The sequence below is a fragment of the Amblyomma mixtum genome, chromosome 6 (genome assembly GCF_055824585.1).
Source record: "Amblyomma mixtum isolate Tamu chromosome 6, ASM5582458v1, whole genome shotgun sequence".
Taxonomy (NCBI): domain Eukaryota; kingdom Metazoa; phylum Arthropoda; class Arachnida; order Ixodida; family Ixodidae; genus Amblyomma; species Amblyomma mixtum.
In genome coordinates this window covers 126,540,782-126,565,658 of record NC_143017.1, presented here as the reverse complement: position 1 = coordinate 126,565,658, position 24,877 = coordinate 126,540,782, and the positions used below count along the sequence as shown (strand labels likewise).

The following is a 24,877-nucleotide window of genomic DNA, read 5'->3' as shown; positions in this document are numbered from 1 at the left end:
GCTCCTCGGCAGCGACGTCGGGGCTCGATCGGGACGTCCGCGCGCCTCGCGCCCGCCTCCCCCTTTCCCATACCCCGGCGCGTCCCGTGGGTCCTTAATTCTTTCCCGGTTCCGACACGTGCGGAACTGCGTGACTACGATCGCCTCCGCTGCACGGTCCGCATCATCTCCGAGAGGTGGGACCCTGTACTGGATGCGCAGGCGGTTTGGGAAAACGAGGAGCTCGTTTATGTAACGAGGGTATTCTTGCGTGTGTGTGTGTGGTGTTTGTGTGCATGTGTGTGTGTGTGTGTGGTGTTTGTTTGTGTGTGTGTGTGCGTGCGTGCGTGCGTGTGTGTGTGTGTGTGTGTGTGTGTGTGTGTGTGTGTGTGTGTGTGTGTGTGTGTGTGTGTGTGTGTGTGTGTGTGTGTGTGTGTGTGTGTGTGTGTGTGTGTGTGTGTGTGATTAGGAAATTTTAAAAAAGTCAGTTTATGTGGATAGAACATCGTATTCACGCATGAACGCCTTACGACGACGGGGCTGCCTATGCGGGCATTCGCAGTTGGGTTCAAATAGCGACTCCCCCCCCTAGGTTCTCTCATGAGTTGGCATCCGGCGGCGATAGTAAAGAATGTGAAAACAGCACGCGAATGTGGAACAGCTGCGCAGATGAATTATTTTTTCATTGGGGACGCACGCTTCTCAGCCTTACAGCCGCACACTCGAACTATATGGTATGTGCGTCGTTGACTGAGCATCAGCAGGATCACAGTTAAACGTTCACTACATCTGGCTGGCGCCGTAATACGTCTCCGCTTTATGATCTGCAGAGTTTACACAAATTTTTCGACGCGTAAAGAGCGAGTGTATCCACGTTTACGTGATCTATTACTAAACTCGTTTATTCAAGTAAAGTTTACGAATAAGCTCGTATTTATTTCAGTAAACTCGGCTTATTATATAGAATATACTCGCAAATGACATCAAAATGCGGATCGCGGGCGAGAATTCCCTGTCGGTAGTGCGGTTTCTTGCCGTGCGGTTTAATTAGGCGCCGGAGTACTTCTCGACGATGCTTTAGGTTACAAGTTCGCTCTCAACGGCGGGGAAACGGATACGCTAAGGTTCGGTGACCGCAGAAATGAAGCGCTCGCTCCCTGTTCCAAATTTGCGCTCGACTGACGGCCTGCAATGTTCAAAACAGGATGGATGCACACGCGGCGCATCAAGTTAGACATCGCATTCACGTCCCCGCTGCAGTTGTTTCTCCTCTCCACTTATTCATATCCCCGTTTTCATTTCGCGCGAAGCGTTGCTTAATAATTTTTTTCCATCCGAGCGCTGTTTTTTTTTTTTTACTGCGTTGATTTTATTTTTCTTTCTTCCGTAATAATGAGAGCCGGGATTTACGAGCGACTCGCACAACGAGTCTCAACCAGGCGCGATACGCCGAGCGCACCTGCATCCTCCGGTGGAACAGAACGGCAACGCGCGCAGCGCGAGAGAACACACTGGCTCTCTCCGGTTTCTGTGTCCCCTGCATCGTTGTGTCGAACCGACGCAACGTTTAGGGTGAGCCTGGTCGCCTCGCAGTGGGGAAACAGTTGCCGTGTGGTTTACTGCCCGACTCTTTCCTTTTGCACTGACTCTTCCGCCACTCGTCGCGCTACGTTGTGATCGCAATCCCACGTGTCGGCGGCGTCGGACCCGTGGTGAGCGCGGGCGACGGAAACTTGCGAGACCGATGACATGCACCGCAAGGCGGAAGGAGGTAAGCCTGCGGAGGCGCTCTCGCCTTCCTTCTCATCGAAACACGTTTTTTTCTTCTCTTCTTGCTTGCTTCCGTTCGACAGCATCACTGCTATCACCGTGTCACATCGCGTCACCGGTCATAAATCTCTCCGAGCTAATGCTGCCCCGCTTTGTCGGGTCTCGGCGGTAGGTGATGAGAGGGGGAAGGTGGTCCCGCTGATACGCCCGCGTCGGCAACGACAGCACCGCGCCTCGGCGGCGGGTCTCTGCGGCTCAAAAACCCCGAAGAGTGCGCGGTACTGTTGTGGCTGATCAGCGCGCGTTTTCGGAACTCTGCGGCACCGACAGTCCGAATCGTTACCCCTCACCTCGCCTCGCCTCCTCATTTTCACTCGGCTCCCGGGTTCACCCCGAACACTGTAGTCGCAACGCTGGCAACGGCCGCACGGAAGCTTATAAACGCTTTGCACGGCGGCAAAGCGTGCAGCGCAGAATGCACGGCGCGCTGGAGTGGGTGATAAGGGCGAGGCAGTGCGCGCGGAAAGGGTGCTGCGGGTGTGAGGAGCGCGTCCACTCTTGGCGATAAGGCCGACACTCTACTGGGACGGAAGGACGGCCACTTTTTCCGAGTATCCATGTGAGGACGGGCTGTTACCACGTCATTAAGCTCGCCCGATTTTGTCGCCACTGTCACAACGTGCTCCCGGCCCCTGGCATTGGCTGCATTTCCCTCTTTTAATGCCGGCTGTCTAAGCCTGTTGCGGAGTTGGTCGACGTTAAGATTTCTGTGGGCTTGCTTGCAGTCGAGCGTTGCTGCTTACCTGGGCTGCTCATCGTAGTTTTATCTGTGAGACTTGTGGGATGCCAACTACATGAAGCGCGTAAAGATAGTTGTTCGGGCTCTTCTCGACCATGACCGCGAAATATTCTTTGTTACTATAGGAGCGTCACTTAAGAAACCAACTACTGGTTCTTCGTATTTGGCCCCAAACCTAACTGACCATAAAACTGAGTCCATAAGCAGCTAATCTAAGTGGGACTTGATTGCATTCCACTCGCCGTGGAGGTCGCAGGATCGAATCCTGGTCGTACCGTCCGTATTTCACTGGAGGCAAAGCGCAAACACGCCCGCTTGCTGTGCGATATCAGTACACGTTAAATTACCGCAGTTGATCGAAATTGATTCCGAGCCCTCCAGTGCGACGTCTCTCGTAGCCCACTTGAGTGACTATACCCACATGCAGCTCGGGACGTCAAATGTTTCGTGCCATTAATTGCTTTCCCGCGAACTCCAGCCGTATGTCTGCCGGCGTCAAGTGTGCGCCGGGTCGCGTCGCTAGCGACAGTGAACAACGTTAGGGGCAGAAGCGCCAAAGCGCACGTTACAGAGACACGTCGTGATCGACTCGATTGGCACGCTCGCACCGGGGCGCGCGCGCACACACACACAACCACCCGCGGCAGCTGCGTCGGCGTGTAGCTGGAGAGCGCGGAATGGATGGGCCGTGACCCTGAATGCCTCGCTGTGGGGTGCGTTGCTGGCCCTGCGCCTACGTCACCTATACCTGCTTGGAGGACAGAATCGGTTATTACCTCCGCTAATGGCCAATGAGCTGGGTTAATGGCTGGGGTACTAGTTTGGGGTTATTAGCGACACGCAAATGCGAGGCGGAGCGTCGCCTCGACGATAATGGCATTCGCTTACGCGAACGTCGCTCTGAGCTGATTTACCCTCGCTACCTGCGCTAGCAGCGGAGCGTCAAATTGGGGGCGTGTGCGTTAGCGGTTTTCTCACCTGACGTGCTTTTCGGTCTCGCCTTCTTTGACATTCACGCGTGCAATGTGCGCTAGGACAATGCGGCCAGAGACGCGCCAGTCCTGATTTCTCTCTAATCTGCTGGAAGTTTAGCTGTATCGGAGCAAGGGAAACGGGAGATTTGTCACACACGGCCTGCACCCGAACCCCTGACCGGCGTGTTTCTCCTTTACTGTGTAGACTTGAGCACGCTGCTTTGCCTTCTTCCGTAGCTGTGTGACCGTGCTATGGTGACTGTTAAAGGGATACTGAGGCAGTTTTCGAATCAGCTAATTTTTTAGGGTTTTGAAGTAGTGTCATTGCTGATCACGTCTGTGAAATTATTTTTTCGATTTTGGCTAAAACAGTGGCGCAATCACCAATTAAAAACGCGATGTTCAAATCTCCCGCGCCCCGCGCGAGCGTAGGAGAGGAGAACAGCGGAGAGGGAAACCTCGTCCATGTCGGCCAACGTGACGTCACGTTGAGGAGCCGCGGATACTTCGGCGCACCCGAGCGAGCTTTCAGCGCGCGTTGTTTCTCGTGCTGCGTGCGTTGTGACGTACAAAGCGCGTCAGCCGACCTTGAGAATCAGATTCAACACGAGGTACTGCTCTGCGTTCGTGTCCATGAACAAATACGGGCGAGACTGTGTCGTCTTCCACTGTTTTTAGCAAGATCAAAAGCTCGCAGAGCAAGCGCTTGCTGCTGTGACGAAGAATTCAAGCTGACCAAAGCAAGCCTACTCTGCTCGAAGCACTTTCGTAAGAGCGGCTACATGCAGAGCTTGTCCCTAATGTGAGCTCTGGAGATTTCTGTCGAAAAGGCGCGGCTGAACCATGACACAGTTTCTGCGATTTTCTCGCGCATGAGAGGCGTGAAACATGCTCACTTAGCCCCTGCAAAAACCTTATAGAGGCTCAAGCATGTGTCGCTCTTCTCAGCTTAGGTGCGGCCAGACCACCTGAGACGTGCTCAGCAAGGCTCGGTTAGTGATTTTATACTCGGTTTGATGTGTCCAAGCAAGCAAGCAAGCAAGCAAGCAAGCAAGCAAGCAAGCAAGCAGAGCAAAGCACAATAAAGCAAAGCAAGCAAGCATCGAAGCTCTTCATATGCGGCATCTCGTTTAATCGTAGCTAAGCAATTAAAATGAAAGCGTTCGACGTTGATTTCGGATGCAAATTTATGAGAGAAATGAATCCCAACCGAGTTTTTGCAAAAAAACACCGCAACCTTACTCGGTTTCTTCATCAAGCGGTTATGGTGCTCGGCTGCTGACCCGAAAGACGCGGGTTCGATTCCGGCCACGGCGGCTGGAATTTCTTTGGAGGAGAAATTCTAGAGGCCCGTGTACTGTGCGATGTCAGTGCACGTTAAAGAACCCCAGGTGGTCGAAATTTCCGGAGCCCTTCACTACGGCGTCTCTCATAGCCTCAGTCGCTTTGGGACGTTAAACCCCATAAACCAAACCAAACCATCAAGTTGTGGCAGCGGGCGAGTTGCAGCTAGCTTGGCTTTTAAACACACATATAGTTGGCAACTACTTCACTGAACCTAAACTGCAAATCTAGGAAGGGCGAACGTTTCCGAGACAGCGATTAATATTTTCTGGCTTCTGCTGAACGCGCCACGAGTGAAGCAGCAGCCTTGTGCGCGTATTTGGCTTGGTTTCCAGTGCACAATGATTGCGTCACTATCTTGTGGTCACATGCCATGCAGTGCTTGGCCACTGCGCTTCGCTAATTTTGACACCAACTTTGTGCTCCTTCATGGTTTCCTTGAAATACTTTCTTGCCCCAACCTGCAACGCCGTGTACTGCGAACAGGATTTTTTGTACACAGTGCTTTGGGCCTTTTCTTTAGGATGACGCTCTTCCGGGCGAGCCAGGAGGCGTCCGGTGGTGGTAATTGACTTGATTATTGTTCGCACCCCTTCCTTTCCGAGAATACGAGCCGATCGGTTGTGCTGGCACCTTTTACGCATGGTCTGCATCGCGTCTTTGACGCGGGCGTATGCTTGTGCTAGGCGTAGAATTTTTTGCTTGTGTCTTTTTTGGTTTCAGGCGATATGTGGAATGAGCAAACTGTAGTATCCTTTTCTTCGGAGGTCAGTAAAAAAAAAATAGTCGCCGTATTCGCTTTTACAACGACACGGAATCTGCACTCAACGCAGCGCCGGATCCGCATCGGCAGCTTCTCCAGTCCTCAAAGTGACGTCACGACCTCTCTTGACCAATCACGGGCGGCGGCGCGCCGCGCGGCGTGCCCCGCGGCACAGGCCGCATATTTCGGCTAAAAAAGGCAATTCGCGCTTGTTTTTGCCTTATTTGGATGCGATATTCCAGTATACAGAATGAAAAACTATAGGATGCCGCTGCCAGCCCGATTTTCAGAAAAAGTGCTTCAGTCTCCCTTTAATGGTTTTTACGGCCTTGTCTGGAGTCTGCTTCATCCTTCAGGAATCCTGTGAACCCATTGCAGCGGGCAGTCGCGACAGTCGACAGGTGGCGTGAGCTGCCAGCTGTAGGACAAATTCATTGGGAAGGCAACGAGGCGGGGATAAAAGCAAATTACGCGGAAGCCGCTGAATCGCGCTGAGGACGCACTCCTCCTCCCTGAGCCGAGTTTCTGGCTTTTTCGTTAGCCGCGCACAGGCGACTGTCGTCCGAGACGCGCGTTAAATCACTTTAGCTCTTTCCGAGAAATCGGGTTCACCGTCACGTGTAGCGCGCGAACGATGCTCGCGAGGAGACCCTCCACGCGGCTGCCGTACCCGTTCTTTTGTTTCCCGGGTCGCAATTGGCTCTCGCGGCACTCGCGCTCATAGCGCGCGGCGACTGCCGTAATAAGGGATGCCAGGAGCTCGCGGCGAAGTTTGCGTGTCTCATGTGATATCAGTTCCTGCGCCTGCGCGCAGTCTCTGGAACTGCTCTCTGGCACACATGGCGACGCATGCATTCATGAGAGCAGGCGCTCGCTGTGTCTGCGTGCGCTGCGCCGGATTGCGGAGCATACCTGGCTCCTCGCACATTTATAATTTAATTTCAGCCGCCGGCGAGTATAAATCTCCATGTTGGATTAATATCTCCGGCGAAAAACTCTGGCCGCTTTACCTTCGCCGCTCTCGGGTTCGTATAAATTGCGGCCATATTTCTTCCGTCAAAAAGCGTACGCAGTATGACGTATGTTTTGCGTCGGGTAGGGATAAAATATTTGCCGAAATGTACCAACGCTCGGGGCAGATGCGGGAAGGACGAGGGGGAGAGAGTGAGGCGGAAGAGGAGGAGGAGGAGAAACCGGCGTCGAAGAAGCAGGCGAGTATGCTCGCGGGGCGAACTTCTGTCACCCTGAGCGATTGCATCCGCGGAGACGGGGCGGTATATTCGAATTGCGGGCGTCGTCGCCGGAGCCGCTTTTTCTCAGGGGTCGGAGATAACGACAGATATGTATGTGTGCATACGGTACGCGCTGTGTGTATATGCGCGCCTCTGCCTGCACTCATCTGAATGGTGCCCGCGGCGGCTTTCTTTTCCTGCTTCCTCATTTTTTTTTATTTTTCTTCCTAGAAGATATCACGGATCACGATAGGCGGGATCACGTCTCTCTGACGTCGGCTCTGTTCGATTAGTCCTTTGGCTGATGTAAACGGCCGCTTATCTGCGCAAGTCGGGTGCAAGAGCAATCGCATACTGTATGAGAGCAGTCAGCTTCGCATGTATAAAGGTGTATGACCTGCTTATCCTATGGGTGGCATGTAAAAGAAAGAAAAAAACGGAACAAGTGAAGACGCTGCTGCTACTACATTCGTATCGCCCTCTTTCTCCCTGCCATGGACGAGCATTTTACTAATGCGAAAGCAATACATTGTTCATCGGCAACGAAACCTGGCTGCAGTGGTTAACCATCAGCAGTGGTCCGAAAACCCGCCCTTTGAGTTCACCATGGTCTCGCATGACGTCAGCCGTAGACCGTAATTCAGTGACGTCTACAGCAAGGAAATAAACTTTCTGCCCAGGCTGCGAGGAATTTAACCAAGGACTTCAGGTTGCGACGCGAGCACGCTGTCCACTGGCCATAAAACCACGTTACTTGGCGAATGAAGTGGAACCTAGTGTACGCGCTTCCTTTCTTCTAATGAGTAGGGGTGTCATTAGAACGGAAGGACTCGTTTATGAACCCCGTAATAGAGTTCACAATGACACAGCGCTTTCTCATTCAGTGCGCATAAGTAGCCGTAAGTGCCCTCCGTTATTTTCCTTCGACAAGCGCTCCGCTGCAGTGAACAGGGCAGGGGCTCGACTCATTTCGTGCTGTTTATGCAGTAATTAACATTGTACCAACAGTAACCAACCTGCCCAAATTTCAGTGTTCGGCCATTTCTGCGAAATTTGTTTGTTTGTTTGTTTGTTTGTTTGTTTGTTTGTTTGTTTGTTTGTTTGTTTGTAATAGGAGTGATTTGGTGACCCTGACAAGGGGAGCGTCGCAGTACAGGGTCACGTTCGGCTAAACTGTGTACCGAAGGGACAGGAGAATAAAATATACAGAAGCAGTGAGAAGGGGTACAAAGCAAGACGCTGGATGAAAATACAGGATGGGACCTTTCATTTAAATCATCAGTTTTTCGAAAGTGCTCAGTGATGAAGAATAGCAATTGGCGTCAAGTGTATGGGTGGTAGGGGGAGCGCTTGCCCATCTTGGGGTAAAAAATAAAAGAAAGAAATGTAGTACCACGTTGTTCCCGGGCATTGAGTCTCGCAGAAATGCACGTCGAAACGGCTGTGGCACACGTATAAATGGCCCTGGTTCGCTAATTAATGAAATGATTATCATTCGAATTCGCTTTATTCAAGAATTTGTGAGTGGCGTTGTGATCCACCTCGTCGAGTGTATTAAACCGTTCGCGACGCGGAGAACTTCGAGGTCGTCGAGTTTATATGATCGGACGCGCGGCACACGGAGAGCTCGGCAGGGACGTTGAGAAACACGGCGCATTATTAAAAGCGCGCGCGACGCCTCCAATTTCCTTCCCGCAGCGCGCCGTGACGAAAGCGAGCAAATTTGACCGACCAACCGCTCCGCTCTCCTTTTTCTTTCCTCGGCGTGTCATCGAGCAGGAGTCCCGTCCATTGCATGGCGATACGGCCGTTCCGGCGGCCGACGGCGCCCGGCCATTTCATATGGACGTTCCCGCGCCCCGACAGTGCGATGCGAGTCTCTCGTGCGCCCCGTTTTTATTCCCGCGTCATTCGTACGAAGGGGGCGAGGAGGGGGGAGCGCCTTCTCTGCTTTTCCTCGGGGCTGTTTTTCTGCTCATAGGAAAACCGGAGGGATTGGAGGAAGGGCGTTGGGATTTTGAGGCAGGCAGGCGAAGCGGAGACTGAGGAGGGAGCTTGAGGAAAAATAAGAGGCTCGCAAAGGTTGCGGTCCGTACGAATGCAGCGACGAGTGGAAGGAAGCGAAGCTTGAGAGGGAAGGGAGAGGGGGGGACAAGTTTTGACGGCCGGACATTCCGGACGGTTGGACCCATCTCAGTCTGCTGCGGCCTTATATGCAGAGGCCGCAGTCTCTTCTTCCCTGGACGGACGAGGCCTGCATCGCGGAGGAGCGCGGCCCGTTATACAGCTGCATTGGCATCCCTCCATGCATGTCTGCCGGGCGATTCGCGCTTAGAGGAGGAGGGAGAGCGCGGGCGATGCCTCGCACGCGGTCGCTTCGTCGTCGTCCGCCTCTCGCCTCACCCGCGCCGTTTTCGAGTCTGGCGCGACTTTATTGAAGTTTGCTGCGTTTTGTTCCGCGCTGCTTATATTCCGCTCCCGAACACCCTCCTCCGCATGCATCCCCATTCCCCCCCCTTTTTTTTTTCATTCCTTATGCGTGTTATGCTTGCATTTTCTCCCCCTCCCTATACCCGACTTCTTTTCGGTCGTGTCCAACGGGCCGTTTTTCCTGAGGCCTCCTCTCCTGGCGTCCACTTGACGATTTTCTTCATGCGGCGGCTGCGATGATCGAGCCAGAAAAGCGTCTCTTTTTCTTCCCGCGCGACGTCCGGCCCGCGCTCCTTGCGGACTTCCCGACGGTTTCCGCCTAAGCCTCCGTTCAACCCCCCCCCCCTCCTGTCCGTGCTCCATTTCGTATTCCTTTGCTTTTTTGCATCTCTCGCTTATTACGGTCTCTTCTTATTGCTCTTTCAAACGGCGCACAGGCGCCGTGCTGTGGTTTTATGATGGAGCGTGGCCGGTGGCGATCTCGAAAAGGGCACGCTGCTGCCGTAGGAGGGGGGCTTTGAGGAAAGTTGCGCGACCGCTCGCGCCCACACATGTTTGGTCATCGTGTGTCTTTCCTTTCTTCGCATTTCCCTTTTTTATCCTTCCTTTTTTCACCTCCAGTATTCTCCCGTGGACGCTCCTCCGTCTACCTCCTCAGGATTTTTTTTTTTTTTGCCCCAACGCTGCCCATCTCAGAATGTCGTCCGGCGTGGCCATCAAAGCGCGCATTCTATATACCTCCGCGAAGCGAGTGCGGTACACGAAAGCACCGTGACAGGCGCTGAAAAAAAGAAAAAAGAGGAACGGAACGAAACGGAACGAAACGCGAGCAAAATAAGGGCGCGAAGCACGCGTATAAACACCCGCGGCCGCGTTTCAGGGTAGCTGGTATGAGCGAGTCAATGGCGGCGGCGTCGTGCGGGGAAAAGAGCGTCGGCGGCCTTTGCTTGTCCGGCCCGATTTCTGGCTGCAAGGTGCGGGAAATAAGGCAGCAGCGCCTTTCTTCCCGCCCGGCCCGCGTGCGGGTCTGGATCGCCGCGCGCCGTCGTTCGCCTCGTATATTGGGTGGAGCGCGCGTTCGGCGATGCCAGATTTGCTCTGCCGCTTTTCACTGGTGGTCCCGTCGTTCGGCGCCGTGTTCAGCATCTCGTTTTCTCGGTTGGAAAAAAACAAAAAAGAAAGGAAGAGAAAGACGAAGCGAGTCTGCTGAAGGGACGGCGAAAACGTAGAGAGAGAAATCTCCGTCACACTTCGCCAGATTCCGCAAGTCGGTTGTGGTATATGTACGATAGATATGTCTGGTGCCGCCAGTGCACATATACGGGCCCGTACAGCAGAACCGAACGCGCGCGATGTGTGCGTGTATTCGCTTATTACCTGTCGAGGCCCGCTAGGTGTAGAATTCGGACTCCGGTGTATACGTATACCCTCTACTAGGCGTGCGCTAGTGGCTCTGGGAAATCGCCCCCCGCATGATCGCGGCCGCCGTCTACTTACGTGCGTGTGTGTGTAGAAGAGGCCCGTTTGTAATTCCGGTGCGTCGAACTTCGCCGCTGCTCAATTGGATCTGTCACGTGTGCGCACACCCGCGCGCGCTTCGGACTCCTTCTGGGTTTCCTCTCCGCTGCCCGCGCGAATTTCGGAATGGGCGTCGAGCGCGTATCTTCGACGTTTCGCTCTCTCTCTCTCTTTCTCGCTTCGCCCCGGAGCGAACTGCTCGTGACTCTCCCCCTCTTTCTTTTCTTTTTTACGTTTCCCGGAACATGTCGCAACCGCGCGCCCCACTTATATGCCTATTGCGATAAGCCTACAGCGCCGTCTCCTCGCTGCGAGGTTCGTCTCGGAACAGATGCGAACTACTACGCCGCGTCTCTCGTTCACAGTGGGGGGCCGCGTTCCTTCGTCGTTGCGGTTGTGCAGTGACTGCTGCGATTCTTATCGACTAACGAGCGGCCTCACGCCTTTTCTCTAGCTGTCTCCGTTAAAAGCGAAGCCGGCTGCATTCATGTAAGTTCGTGTGCGATTCACGCGTGCCCATTTAATATTTATGGGTTTGATATCGCACTGCGTGTATTAATTGAGCGGTGTCGATGCGCAGAGGAAATCACGCGATCCAATCCAGGAACCGTTAACTCGGTGGGCTGTTATCTCTGGAACGCAGATACGGATGCCCCGGATGCCGATTTGAAACGCAAAGAACAAAGAGCGCCGCTCTCGTCATACACCGTACTGACGTGAGCGAGCTCCAGACTGGGCTTATCGGGAGAAAGTAAAGAAACTCCTTTGCTTGGAAACCATTAGGCTCGTCTCGGCTGCTGAAAGACTGGGGGAGCGGCCGCGTGTGCACACATCACCTTTTCAGTTAGTCTAAGGTTCTCCGGCTACTTGGTCACGTGTGTCGTGATTAAAATTGGACATCGGAGAGCCGTATTATTTCCTTTCGTGAGTCACCCTTGTAGGCGACAATTATTCGCCCCCTCCTAAGCCGCTCCCTGCCCGTGCGCATTCCGTATTGCCTACGCTTTAAGACGCTAGGAGAGAAAAAAATGGCTGTCAGTTTTGTTGTTCCCTTGCCAATCCGCATGGTCCCGCTAGGCCCTGCCTGCCGGCTGCCTTATCAAGCAAATCGAGCCCGCGCAGCGCTTATCTCGCCGGGCTGCTCGCGTGATAGTTTTTTTCCTATAGCCGTCCTTCCTTCGCCGCTGCTCGCCGGCTCTCTTCGCGCGGGAATACATTAGCCTGCGCGAGCTCGTTCTTCGCGCCAGCCACTCACGTCTCTCGTGGTCGCCCTCGGCGCGCTCATTTGCGTGCCGCTTTGCATATCAGCGCGTTCGGATAAGCCTTCCGGGCCGCCACTGGTTGACGCTAACCACACCGAGTCGGCGCGCGCACAACAACCGTGCCTGGTATCGCGTGCGCCGCGTATCGCCTGTTGTCCCTTTGGCATATATTTGCCTTATGCAAGACGAGAGGGGAGGGCTTATCTCCTCCGGGCTGGAATTGCCGTCGCCGCCGCTCCTCTGCGCGCGTCGTGTTTCATTGCCCTATCGGGAGCAGCCGCCGGCCGCCGTCGGCGCTCTGATAGGGAAATACAAATACAAAGTTGCGCACCCTCGGGGCAGAGTGGCGATAAGGCGGAAAACTCGCCCGCGGCGGCGGCGGCAGCAGCAGCAGCACGCGTCGCCGACGACATGCACGCGCCTCCCGGAGTACCATGTGCCGGCGCAGCAACGGTACGTACTACGGACCGACGGCCGCTTTTCTCGGCGCTTCCAGTCTCCGGCATGCGTGACACCGCGGCGCCGACATGGCTGCCGCGTTGGCCTTCCGACGGAAGGAGGGACGGCGGGGAGGCGGACGCGACGTCGCGACCGGCTCCGAGCTGCGTATACTAACGCGCACACCCGGTACGCGGCGAGCCGAGATAACTGTTGCACGTTCGCCGCTCGTACGATGGCGTGGCGGCAGCTTTTGGGAGGCTCTGGTCTGGTTCGGGTCTGCATGCGCACGTCTTTCTTGCAAACGCTGGCGGTTTGGGCGCCACGTGGGAAAAGCGTAAGCTCGAGTTGAGTCCGCCGACTCTGCTTCGTTCACTGCTTCGCTGTACGAGCAACCGCAGACTGAACCGGTGCCCTTCCTGTCGCGCGCATGCGCAAACAGGGCTCACTCGTGGCGCGTCCTTGTCAGGGGCCTATTCGCGTGGACTTTTCCCATAACCCCTGTATATCAACCGAAGTGCGCCTTCGCTTAACCGAACGTGTGAGTTCAGTTTGTGAAGTTTTGCGTGCCCAGAATTTCCTGAGACTGCTGGTGAGGGACCTGACTAGTCCGCCACTTCGTTAAAATGAATTCATCACTGAAGCATTCACTGCTGCATTTATTTCGGCAGGTGTTAGGGATGGCTGTTGTGAACCGCCTAACCTGTAGATCTAAACTAGTTCTCAGTCTTTGAGGTATGCTCCTTTGAAATTTTGTAAGCGGTGCTTTTATTTAGTTATACTTGCGGAAAAGAAACTCTTTTGATCTGACCGAATATCGGCAATTGCGTGGGTACATGTTCTTTCAACAATAGCGTTCTTTTTTTTTTTTTGTTCTCTGAATCGCATTCGAAGTGAAGTTCTGCAGCATGCTCCGCGGCGGTCGCATGTAAAGCAATCAGTAATTATAACTTCGCTATCGCCGTTGACGTAAACCTAACCCGTGCAATCGAATATCAACCTGCCTTCCACTTGTGCGGGTGTTGAACTTGCAGATCTTGAATGGCCACCGACTCCTCGTTGTCACTTTGCGAGTGACCGCATCGAAATTATTTTTTTATGCACGTATATAGCATTAATATGGCCCAACATGAGACCTTGTTGTAATGCTTGAGCAGAGTCAGGCATAGCTGCGATAGCGATGCTCATATTAGCCACGGGACATGTTTCGTACATGCCTTTCGCATCAAAAGCCCTATTCATTTTGCTCAACGCATGATGATTGCGTTTTCTGACGTGTGTCATACACAGAATATGATAGACTGCCTCTGCGTCTACAGTTTCATGCATTCACGGCAATGGCGTACAATTGTGGCAAGACCGACTTGTGGCACTGTGTTGGGTTGGCGCGGCGCCACCGGAGCAACGAATGGTGGTACCAGGGTGTGCTTACAACGCGGACTGTGCATTGGCTATTTATTGCGCCCCCCTATCTTAACGGAACACAAGGCTTTCCGCGCCCGCTGCATACCTGCGGCGCACATTCGGCGCGCAGATATGTAAAGCAGCTAAAAAACACTTTTGTGTCTTTTGCCTGCCTGCCACAGTGTTTTCCTTATTAGCGGACTGGCCTCGGCCGAATTCCGATAAGGGAAACACTTGAAGACACCTTTGTGAGAAAGCAGAGGCAGTCAGTTTCATTTTGTTTTTCGCATTTCGCAAACCCAGTGCTGGTTGCTGTAGTTTAGTGTGTAGATAAATTATGATTCAACGGCGATTATATAGCGTTTGGTTGGCCTTGTGTTCATCTCCAGTGCGCCGTCGCCCGCTGGATTATTGGTATTAGAATTACTTGTCATCATGCACCTCATAATTATGCTTCATCATTCGTATCTTTGAATGGATTAGATTAACGCTCCTGCGAATACAGTTGTAGCGGTCGAATAGAGGGCTGGCGTCGTCTAGATTAACCACCTGTGGCACTGCCCTTGTAATTGTGAAGTCCTCAGTTATGCCACCCCGCCTTCTCTTTGGTTATGCATGCCCGCATGCTCTTTGGTTGGTGTTCCGCTTCTCACTCGTTCGTGGGCTTTCATTCGACCTCCGTCGTGGGCTCGTGGTCAGGCGCGCAGAACACAACGTCAACTGTAGCAGAGCTAAGCGAAGAGCAATGAGGCCACAGGGTTTCTTTCTTGTTTTTTGCTTTTCTCTCGGCTGTGCCTCCCTCACGTCACGCAGATCTCTCGTTGTTGTGAAGCATCTCCTCGCTCAGTACTGGCAGCTGTCTGTTGATGTATCTCGTTTAACGGGAACAAAACTTGCATGCCATTCGAGAATTCGGTTTGTGTTTAGCGTTGGGCGCACATTTTTTTGATCGTGCGGGTCTGTCAGTCAAGCACGTTCATCGTTGATTGCATCAAGGGTAACATTTTGCGACGTTTGCGTGCATTTTTGCTGTCGGGGCCGGCGAATCGCGCGCCCCTTATCTTTTCGGGCGTGCAAGCCGCGGCTTAGAAACAGCGTGCGCGTGACCCCGGCACGGCGATTTCGCCTGCTACAACTCGCTCGCTCGGCAGTCAGTATCAAGTTTGCGCGCTCGAAAAAGAAGAAACAAAGAGGGAATAAGTTGCCGAGTGCTTGCGTGCGCTGTACTCTTGGGCGCCCGCGAAATCAACGCCTGTGTATCGCTCGCGCGCGAAACGAGGACCTGCTGCTGCGCTGACGTTGCCGCTATTTTTCCTTTCCCGCTTATCGTGAAGGCCCCCCCCCCCCCCCCCCCCCTTGCGTACGCGGGGAGGAACGAGTCTTCGCGAGTATGTGAATGAAGAAAAATAAATGGGGAGAGTCGACGACACGAGAAGCAGCCGTTCGCGGATGTCTGGCAGAGTAGGTGTGCACGATAACAACGCAAAAACCACCGCCGCGCGACTGATCTCGATGAGGAGAGCGACCGGCAAACCCCGCTGAAGTGACAGCTGTCCGTGAACTTCGGGGGTCAGTCCTGCGCGTTGCATATCTGGTCTTGGTTATAGTGCGACGTGCTAGTGCGCGTTGTGCGAGCCTTGGTAACACCTTTAAAAGGACATTCCGGTCTAATCCTAGTTGGCCTGTCTGGTAGATATGGATTTTGGGTGGAACAGCACAGCCAGATGGACAGACGGAAGAAGGAAACAGCACAGCCGAGCGCTGACTCGCAACTAATGTTTTTCTTTTTTCAGCAAACAGCGTATTTGTAGAACAATCAGCAAGGCCCAGCAACTCTCGCGCACACGCTCAGAGTACGTTCTAAACAACCGCATCATCAGTCCATGGCACAGCGTTAACGACAAAAACAAAAAAAAAAAACAGCACGTCATGTATGATCACGGAAAACAACTTCTTTACTTACTAACAGCAAGCGTGGCCGACTAACGCACTCTTATTTTTCGAATAAAATAGGTCTCCATTGACTGTTAGCAAGTAAAGAGGTTGATTTCTTTAACCACACATGATGTGTTCTTGTTTTTTCGCCGTTTCCTGGGTTTTCTTTGTTATAAGGGTTGTGCCATGGATTGATGTGGTTGTTTATACTGTACTGTGAGCACGTGCGCGAGAGTTGTTGGCTGTTTTTTATTGTTGCTTTAGATATGTGGTTTTCTGGGCAAGAAATGCAGCTGGCAGTCAGCGCTCGCCTGTGTTGTTTTCTTCGTCTGTTTTTCGTCTGACTGCGCTGTTCTGCCCAATATGCATCTCATCTCGCCCAAATTTTCATCCTACTACAGTGTATGTATGTAAAAATCACTGCATTCTAACGGCAAACACTCTACTTTCTCAAATACAGATCTTTTATATGCCAGGAAAAGGCAAAAAGTAAATGCAGGTTGTACCCATCACCGTCCGATTTCGCGAATAAATTGTGATACGTCGGCCCACAATCTTTACGGGCGTAGATTCCTGAGGCTGTATAGCTACACCGCCATGCACTTCTGACGGTGATCACGGAGTCCGTTTCGGTGTTGGCGTCACATGTTTGTATGAAGTGGCGGGAAAATTTTTGAATACAAATTTCGCTGCAATAAATTAGTCTTTTACTGCCGGACAAATATCAGCATACTCAGAAATAACCACGGAATCTATTTTAGCTAAGAACACAAATTGGATGGCGTTCTCTGTGTGCCATAGATGCCTATAATATAGTCATGCATAAGAGATAGCACATGCATTAAACGAAGGTATTCGCGTATGACCGCAAAATAATTTATAAATTATTTTTTTTCTCTCATGCTGTTTCGGTTTCATCAACCGAACGTTGCCTGTGGCGTCTAGGTCATGTGAGGCATGCCTCACGTGACACAAGTGCGATAGCTGTGCACGTTAAAGAACCCCAGGTGGTCGAAATTTCCGTAGCCCTTCACTACGGCGTCCCTCATAGCCTGCGTCGCTTTGTGTCGTTAAACCTCCATAAACCAATAAACCAATGACGTGACACAAACACTTCCACGTCGCAGCCAGCGTTCGGTTGTTAAAACCGAAACAGCGTCAAGAAGAAATTTAATTATAGATTATTTAGTGGTTGTAGAGGAATACCACGGGCTATTCGTGTATTCTAGGGTGGTATTCTGCCGGTGTCGCCTTTTGCGACATGTCGCATATGGGCGGGGCCTAAAAAAGTGCTTACAGATGCTCGAAGAAACGGAAAAAGCCGCCGGCACTTTCGTCTGCGGAGCATTCATTCACTCCGAGAAGCGACAATTTACCACTGCTGATCCACTAGCAGCAGTAGTTTCGTATCTTTTATAGCAAGAATATTTGCCATCACATGACGTCTAATGTTCAAAAAAACATTTGCAAATTCAATATAAACTCGCTTTACTTCATTTAAGTCTATAAAACACCGCGAAAAAGCACCAAATCTATTTTTCTTTCGTTCCGGACGGTTGTGCTAGGCTTCGGCTGCGTTTCGGGCAGTTGCAGACGGTAGCAGTGTAGCTGGAGGTCCCATTAGGCTTGCGCGCTCCAGAATCGAGAACGTATCTAAAAAGCTAGGCTGAATTGCAGCTTAAACTTTATCGTCGAAGCAAGGTAAGTCATAGCGAAAAGTAACAACACCAGTAGTTGCCGGTAAACATGCCGACCGGAATCGCAAGGACTGCTGAATTGGCTGAAGCGGGCGGCTGTCGCTTGAAAGGACGTCGCCATGTTTTCACGCCAAGGACGCAAAAGCCGCAACTGCCGATTGCGTTCGTACGCTAACGGTAGCCCGTCGCCCGTGCGAATCGCTTCAGCGCATTCCGTTGTTCGACTAAGCGTAGTAAATTGGGGCGACGTCACGATGACGTAGCAGGAAGGCGGGTCCGTGTCGTCACGCCGCCGTCACCGCGGCTCGAGCCAATCAGCGAAGAGCGAATGCGACATGTCGCAAAACGCGACACCGGGAGAATACCGCCCCTAGTGTATAGCGCATAATTTCAAAGAATAAGACAAGCAAGCAAAAATTTGGTGTATATGCTCCTTTAAGGGGACAGGGTAAGCCCCATCTTTCCCATGTATTTTGGGGCATATTGTGGTACACTTTCCTCAGCAACTAATAAAGATAGCAGCAAGATATTTATGTCATTTTGTTCAGAATTTCATCTTCTAACCACTGTACCAAAATTATTTTAGTATACGAGAAATTAAATTATTGGTGATTTTTTTACTTTCTACATCCTAATTTTGACCAAATTTTGTATATATTTTTATTTTAAAACAAACAATATTATTTGCACGCTGATAATTTTGGTACAGTAAATTGCCACATATATGTATTGTATACACAGAAAAAATCAGCTTGATATCTATTGTCATTTAGAAAATAATGGTGCCGACGTAACAAAAAATCTTGTTTTGAGAAAACTGAGTTTAAAGTAAACAAAACCTTCAATCCTAAGATTTCGACTTAGCCAACTCATTTTGACCAATTTATTCATTAGGCACCAGCTGCATAGTTATCATCTAGGTCAGCTTGGTGCTTCTTTTCCTGCCGTTTAGCTTCTCGTGCCTGTTTTGTCACTTGCTGCGTAGCTCGAACAGCAAAGTAAACTCGACGCCGATCGACTTGCTTCAGCCAGCGGACAGTGTTGCTGCCCGGACTTAGTCCACATGCCTCAAGAACTTTAGTTCTTGCGATGGCGCCATCATTGAAGGTCAGAACAGCATCTAATGTAGCAATCTTCATTGTCTGTAGGCCCGCAAAGACATTTTTTTGAGCACACTCCCATACGACGTTGTTGAAGGACTCGTTTGGGTTCTGGATGGTTGCCAGAGAGCTTGAATGGTAGCCAGAGAGATTGGATGGTTGCCAGAGAGCTTTGTCTTGCAGCTAAATTCCGTAACATTTCGAGTTATTTTAGTTTTTAGTAAAAACGGAAAAAAACGCATCGCTGGTAAAGGGGTGTGTCGCTGACCGCTTTGCTTTCAGATAGCTTTTTCAGGTTGATATAAATTGCCCAGAATGAAGTGTAATACATCAAACGATGCAGAAAAGAATGTAATTTCATATTTAGCAAAAAACTAAAAATTGATATTTTTCAGATTTTTTGCTTACCCTGTCTCCTTAAATGATCGAAGGGGTCCTGGCGTTGATACAAGGCTGAAGCAATCTCCAGCTGCGCACGGCAGCCGAACACGGACAAGCAGTCGTGTCAGGCATTCGCTCATACGTCTGTCGGTTCGGTTTCCTCGTCTCCAGGAGTACAGAGGCCTGCTTTGATTTGCTAGCCCTCTTCGGCCCGCTCCATGACTCAGAGTTGAACCTCCGGGTCCGAGCTGGGCAGCGCGGCCTCCCACTGCGTTTGGGTAAAGCGCTGCAGACTCTCCGATGGCTTGTCTTGATTGTATGAGTATAGGATGTGCGATGTGTCTGCCTTTTGGTGCCCGCAGAGAGAAACAGACAGGGCTGAACTGCTCTGGAAGCCATTTGGAGTACATGTAAGGATTAAAGAGTAGTCACAAAACTCGAACAAAAAGTGGAAGAGCACAGCCAGAAGCTCGACAACCTAACAAACAGCTGACATTTCACACAGAATCGAACAACACATACAGGGTGCAAATCAGAAGTTCGGAGTAATCGGCACCATTTTACGGGAAATTTTAGGCCGGCTTCCCCCGTCAGCGGATGTGAAGATAGGCTGCGCCGCCATTCACTTTGGAACTGTGATCACGAAATCCTTTGAGTTTGAATCGATTGGAGGGAAAAGAAATATTCCATTTCTGAACACAATTTGTCAGCAATAAACTCGTCTTTTGCGGCCGGACCGACATGATCATAGCGACAAAGAGCCGTATAATCGGTTTTTACTAAGAAAGAACATTGGATGGCCCCCTCACTGTTCACGTAATTCTCCTCGAGCCCGTTCCCTATAGGCACCGCTGCGCCTCTCACCTTCTTACCAGCAACTTCTACCCCCTCCCATCCATTCCTTATAATGTTACGTGCCTTGCCCATAGCTTTAGGGAAACGTCTTTTAAGTCCCCTGCCGACGATGCGTCCCGCCAAGAGTCCCTCGTCCGCCAGCTATTCCTCAACGAGAGCTCGTTGAGCGCGTGATATGCGTACGCGCACGAACCGCAAGCAGATTGCGGTCCTTTCTACGGCTGGCCCTGAGTTACGCCCCGATAAGCGTGGCGTGCTTGCGCGACGCTGTTTTTCCCGACGGCGACGTGATATGCTTATGTAGGGAAAAGGAGCTCGCGCTTTCTCTGGGTCTCTGGGCAGCCTTGAGCGCGATAACAGGGCCTCGCTCGCGCTACGGCCCTGTTTTGCCTCCTTATCGGCTCACTTGCATCACTCGAGAGGTGCGACGGGCGTGCATGCTGCCCACGAGCCCGTCGCACGGCGCCACGGCGGACACGTGCTCGCGATACGCACAGCGCGCGGGAGGAGCCACGTCCTGTTAGGCCTAGGTCTTCGCGAATCCCTGCTGGTGAACGGAGGCGACTTGAGCAAGCCCACGTGCTATGCCGGAAGAGGCAGGCCAGCCCGCGACCCTCTGCCATGCTATGGGCGAGCAGCAAGCCGTGCGACTCGGCGGTGAGCCCCGGAGCCCGAGGTTCGAAACTGGCGCATCAGGTCCACTGCGTAGCACTCCTGTGTTCCTTGCGACAAGTAGGGCGTATCTCATTGTCTCGATATTTCCCGTTAACGCACCTGCTACCTCCCACGATGGTCGCTAGAGTCGTGGTACCTCCGTGTGTGTAATAATTGGCTGGTGCTTTAAAGCGGGGACGAAAAACGACGAAACATTGACCTGTTTGTAAATGTGTTTGGTTTCTCCGAACGTGCACTTTCGGCGTGATAGTGGTGAATTGATTTCTCTTTATTTTCGCGGATGTGACAGCGGAAGTTTTGCTTCGTACGTGACGTATGTGCTCTGCTGTCGTTGCTCTGAACCACTGCTCCCTTTCACGATGACTCAGCAGCAGCAGTAGCGCGCTGCCGTGGAAGCCCCCAAATTGGCACCTTTGGCGTCGGCTGGGCGCTTGCGCATCCTCCCGGCTCTGTGTCTATGCGGCGAACCTCCGGCGCTGCCGTGCGACGCCAACTGGCGAGCAGACGCGTGGATGCATCTCGGTGCTCCCCGCTCGCCCGATCCTTGCATCCTCCCGCGGCGCTTTTCATCAGTTTGGGCTTGTTGACTCATCTCCCGCGGCCCCGCTTCTGGGCGGACCGCGCGGGGGTGCGCATTCGCGCCCGGCGTGCACTTATTCTGCTCCGCTATGCATTGTTTTCGCAAACGTGTCCTTTCCTCGCGGAAAACAAAAACACTTTGTCTCCCCGGCTCGCCGGCAGCCAGAAAGTGCGCACGCCGACGTTCTCCGAAAACGTTTCGGTCTCCGCTCTGCTCAGCGCTTGTGTTCGCGGAACCTGGCGGGAAGGGGAAGTGAAAGAATGATAAACGTAGGGCACGGATAGGCAAAACACATTCATGGACGGACCTGGGCTGGGGGTGGATGCGGAGGGGAAGATGGGGGGGCGCAGGGCGAGCTGAAGGGAAAACAAACGAGCAAGCAAGCAGAGAAACGCCATGAAAAGGTGGCGCTGTCACAAAGCGACCCTTTCGCCTCACTTTGCCGAACATTTGTTGTGCGTCTGGCTGACCCATCTCGTCGTAGCGTTGGCAGCAGAGTCGAGAGGTTGGGGGTTACTTCTTGCGTGCCGCTTTTTGTTTCCGGGACTCGGAGGGGGGCGCACCACCACCGTGCTCGTCCTCTGTTTCTCAAATTCGCGCTGCGCTTTACCAGCGAGACTGATGGCCCCGGCACCGCGAGGAGCGAGAGGAACCGGACAGAACGCCGGCGCGAGCTGCTGCTGCTGCTCCGCTCGGCGACGGCGCCGCCGAAGGCGCACTCGTAAAAAAACAATTTCTGTCGACGCGTTGGCACTTTCGTTCGATTGATCTGCCATTGACACGGCGGCGCCCCCCTCTCCCCGCGTGGCGTCTTCTTTTCTTCCCAAGCTCTTCCTCCCGGCTGCGTGCGTGAGGCGGCCGCTCCTGGCTGGCCGGGGCGCGAGCGGGGACAGCGGCGCCTTCGCTATGCATGCATCCCCATATATATACGGGCGGAATTTTGAGGAGGGTCGTAAGTCTTGTGGACGTAACAGAATTCAATTTCCAACGCGCCTCTGCCGACGATCGAGCTTTGTTCTTTTGTCGCGCTGCCTGCTGCCTTTGCCCGCTTTTTGTTGTTGTCCGCACTTTGGCTCGGACGCCGGCGACACCGAGTCGCCCGCTCCTTACACCCCCCCTCTCTGCTGCCGGCTATTTTCTGTCTTTTTTTTTTCTTTCCTCTAAAGCTAGCTGGCCTTCCGCTTTCGTTTTTGTCCTCCGTGTTTGCGATCCATCCTCCTCCTGCTTTCTTTTCTTTTGCTTAAAGCGGGCATTTTTTTGACGCCTCCTCTTCTCTTTGGCTGGGGTCGTGGTTTTTTCTCGCTGTTTGTGTCCACGCGTCGTTCGCGATCGCCTCCCCCTCCCCGACGTTTCGCTGCGGGCAGGAACGTTGATCTCCCGGTCGTTGGTGCCGGTCGGCGGAGGAGAGGAAAACGGCCCCCCTTTCTCCGCGCGACAAGCGCGGTGAGCGAGCAGCCAAGTGCCTCGCTCTGCCTGTTCACGGTGAATGCATTCATTCGCACGTTGTCAGCTTGTTTCGCCTGTCCTCTTTGTCTCGGTAATGTCTTTCTCTGCTACCTCCCCCTTCCTTCTCACTACACCTTGCTTTCTGTTCAATCGTGATTCAACGCTCGTGTGTGGGCGTCTTCCTGGCTGCAGCGCGTTCTTTTTTTTTTTCTTCTCTGCTGCGTTTTCGCTTTGCGACATTCTAGATAAGGGCAAAGGTCAGGTTCCTCGTGTTTGTCCGTCACAAATCTTCAGCGCCCAATAAGACATCGAAGAGCTGTGCCTTTTGTCTTTCCGTTGTAAGAGCGTTTAGAATAGGGAGTAGGCTTATGCGAGGTCAAGGTCAGAAGAGAAAACCGGGTGCAGATGCGGTTTGGGTTTTGCTTTTCAGCTGTACTCGCGGTCAACTTTACTGTGGCACTGCAGTAGAGCCCAGACAGGAAAGAGAAGGAGACGGGCCTTTGTCCCTGTGCCGTGGGAAGTGGGTTGTTAATTGATCGGAATAGGAGTGCGGTGGGCGGGGGAGAGAGAGAGAGAACGGAAGAATTGCGGGTTCGCTTGGGCTGAGGTGGTCGCGTATACAGGAACAACATTCTAAGGTAGCCCATTCCCATGGCACAGGGACAAGGCCAGTAGTCATCTCTTTCCTGCCTAGCCTCAGCCGCAGTGCCACAGAAAGTTGACCGTGACAGAGTGACGCCACGATCGATGTCTTTTCTTCGCACGTTGCTCGCCGTTGAGACAACGCCAGGAGTAGGAAATTTCTATATACGTCATTGCCCAGCAAATGCAGAGGCCAGCGCCAATTCCTCCCATAGCGGCCGCAGGGAAGCTAACTAGAGCGTCGTATCGTTGTCATGGCAATAGTATCCAGCGAAAAAAAAAAAAAAACTTCTTTCCCGGTCAGGATTCGAACCACCGCCGTCGAAAAAAAGGGCAGCCTCGTGTCCCGGTCGCTCTAACAAAGCGGTCACGGACACAGCCTTATCGCGCTATGTGCGTGGGCAGGAACCATTCAATTTTAAGTATCAGTTCACCATCGCCAAGTGCTGTGAAGTAGTTGAAACAGAAACTTATCGGAGTTTCCTACCCCTGACAACGCTGTGCTGAACGCATCGCCAAGTGCTTGGAGTCGGTAGGCGGCTCTTCACTGCGCGTTGAAAATCGGCCGCGCATTGGTTTGCAGGGAGTCAGGCAATGTGTACTCATCCTGCTCTTTCACAACCGATAGCAGTTTCCGAGAAAACACTCGTGCATAAGCCAGGCCAGTTATTCCTTGTCAACTTACGGTGCTGTTGTCAACATAACTTCCTCTTTCTGCGAGCGATTGTCTTTGTGCGTCGAAGGCGCCCTATCCCCAACGGGCAGCGCTACGCTAGCGTCTTAGCACTGCGTCGTGATCCCCCGTGCCTGCTAGGCCAATTCATTCTACAAGCGGGCTTGACGGCTCCGGTGCACGCGAGCTATTTTCGTGCCGGGTCGCGGCGAAGCGATTACTCGGAAGGCGTTCCTTACGTGGCGCTCCGCAGTAACTCGGTCTTGAAATAGAAAATTATGGAAGCTCATAGGCGAATGCCGTTAACGATCACATTCGGTGCGGCCCCTCAGCACTCTCCCTCCTCTAATGGGGTGCGCGTTTGGCCCTCATTAGCCATGAAATATTGTCGAGCGTACTTTATTATCCAGCTCCCTGCAGACAGCGCAATCCATTGGCGATCGCCTGGAGGCTATACCCTGCATCTGCAGAGCCTGCCTGAAGCTGCGAAACTGTACCTCTGGAAGCGTACGCGATGCTTGTCGATTACTGAAATACTATCAGGACTGTCGTTCGCTGTACACAGGGCCTTGTGTGTTCTGTGGAGAAGATAACGGCTTCGTGCATGCTACTGGACTCATCATCTGTAGGAGAACCGGACAACCGCAGCTATTACTACTTATATTAGCTTGGAAGGAGTGACGTACTGTCTGATGAGTACTCCGACAACGATTCAGGGGGCGTGCCTCGTACTTAATGACGCGAGACTTTCCGCTGATGTTCTACGCAGTGGTACCTGTCGCGTTTGCGTTTTCAAGGGTCCGCTTTCCCGATATTTTTTTGAGCCCGTATAAACCGAGCTGGAATTTTGATTCTTCGTTGTCCGCGTTAACGCTAGAATCGGTTTCTCTGATTTACTCACGTCATTATTAGTTACTCTAGCTCCGACGTGCTGCAGTACTCTTCATGCCTGCAACCGTGTTCATGAAGGCTATGGGTTT

General features: G+C 52.6%; 1 protein-coding gene across 10 annotated transcripts in view; it reads left to right on the top strand.

Annotated features, from left to right (window-relative positions):
- The window catches only part of LOC149340314 (uncharacterized), a 628,908-nt gene that overhangs the window by 570,356 nt on the left and 33,675 nt on the right, over positions 1 to 24,877 (top strand). The window contains exon 1 of one of the 10 annotated variants that reach the window (XM_089549071.1): positions 444 to 1,750. The exons of 8 other annotated variants lie outside the window; for them this stretch is intronic. In XM_089549071.1, coding sequence (XP_089405197.1) covers positions 1,729 to 1,750 — 22 coding nt within the window. In that variant the 5' untranslated portion in view covers positions 444 to 1,728. Of the gene's footprint in view, positions 1 to 443; positions 1,751 to 11,472; positions 12,525 to 24,877 lie in introns of those variants that run through there. One more of the 10 variants, XM_089549072.1, reaches the window with a different exon arrangement.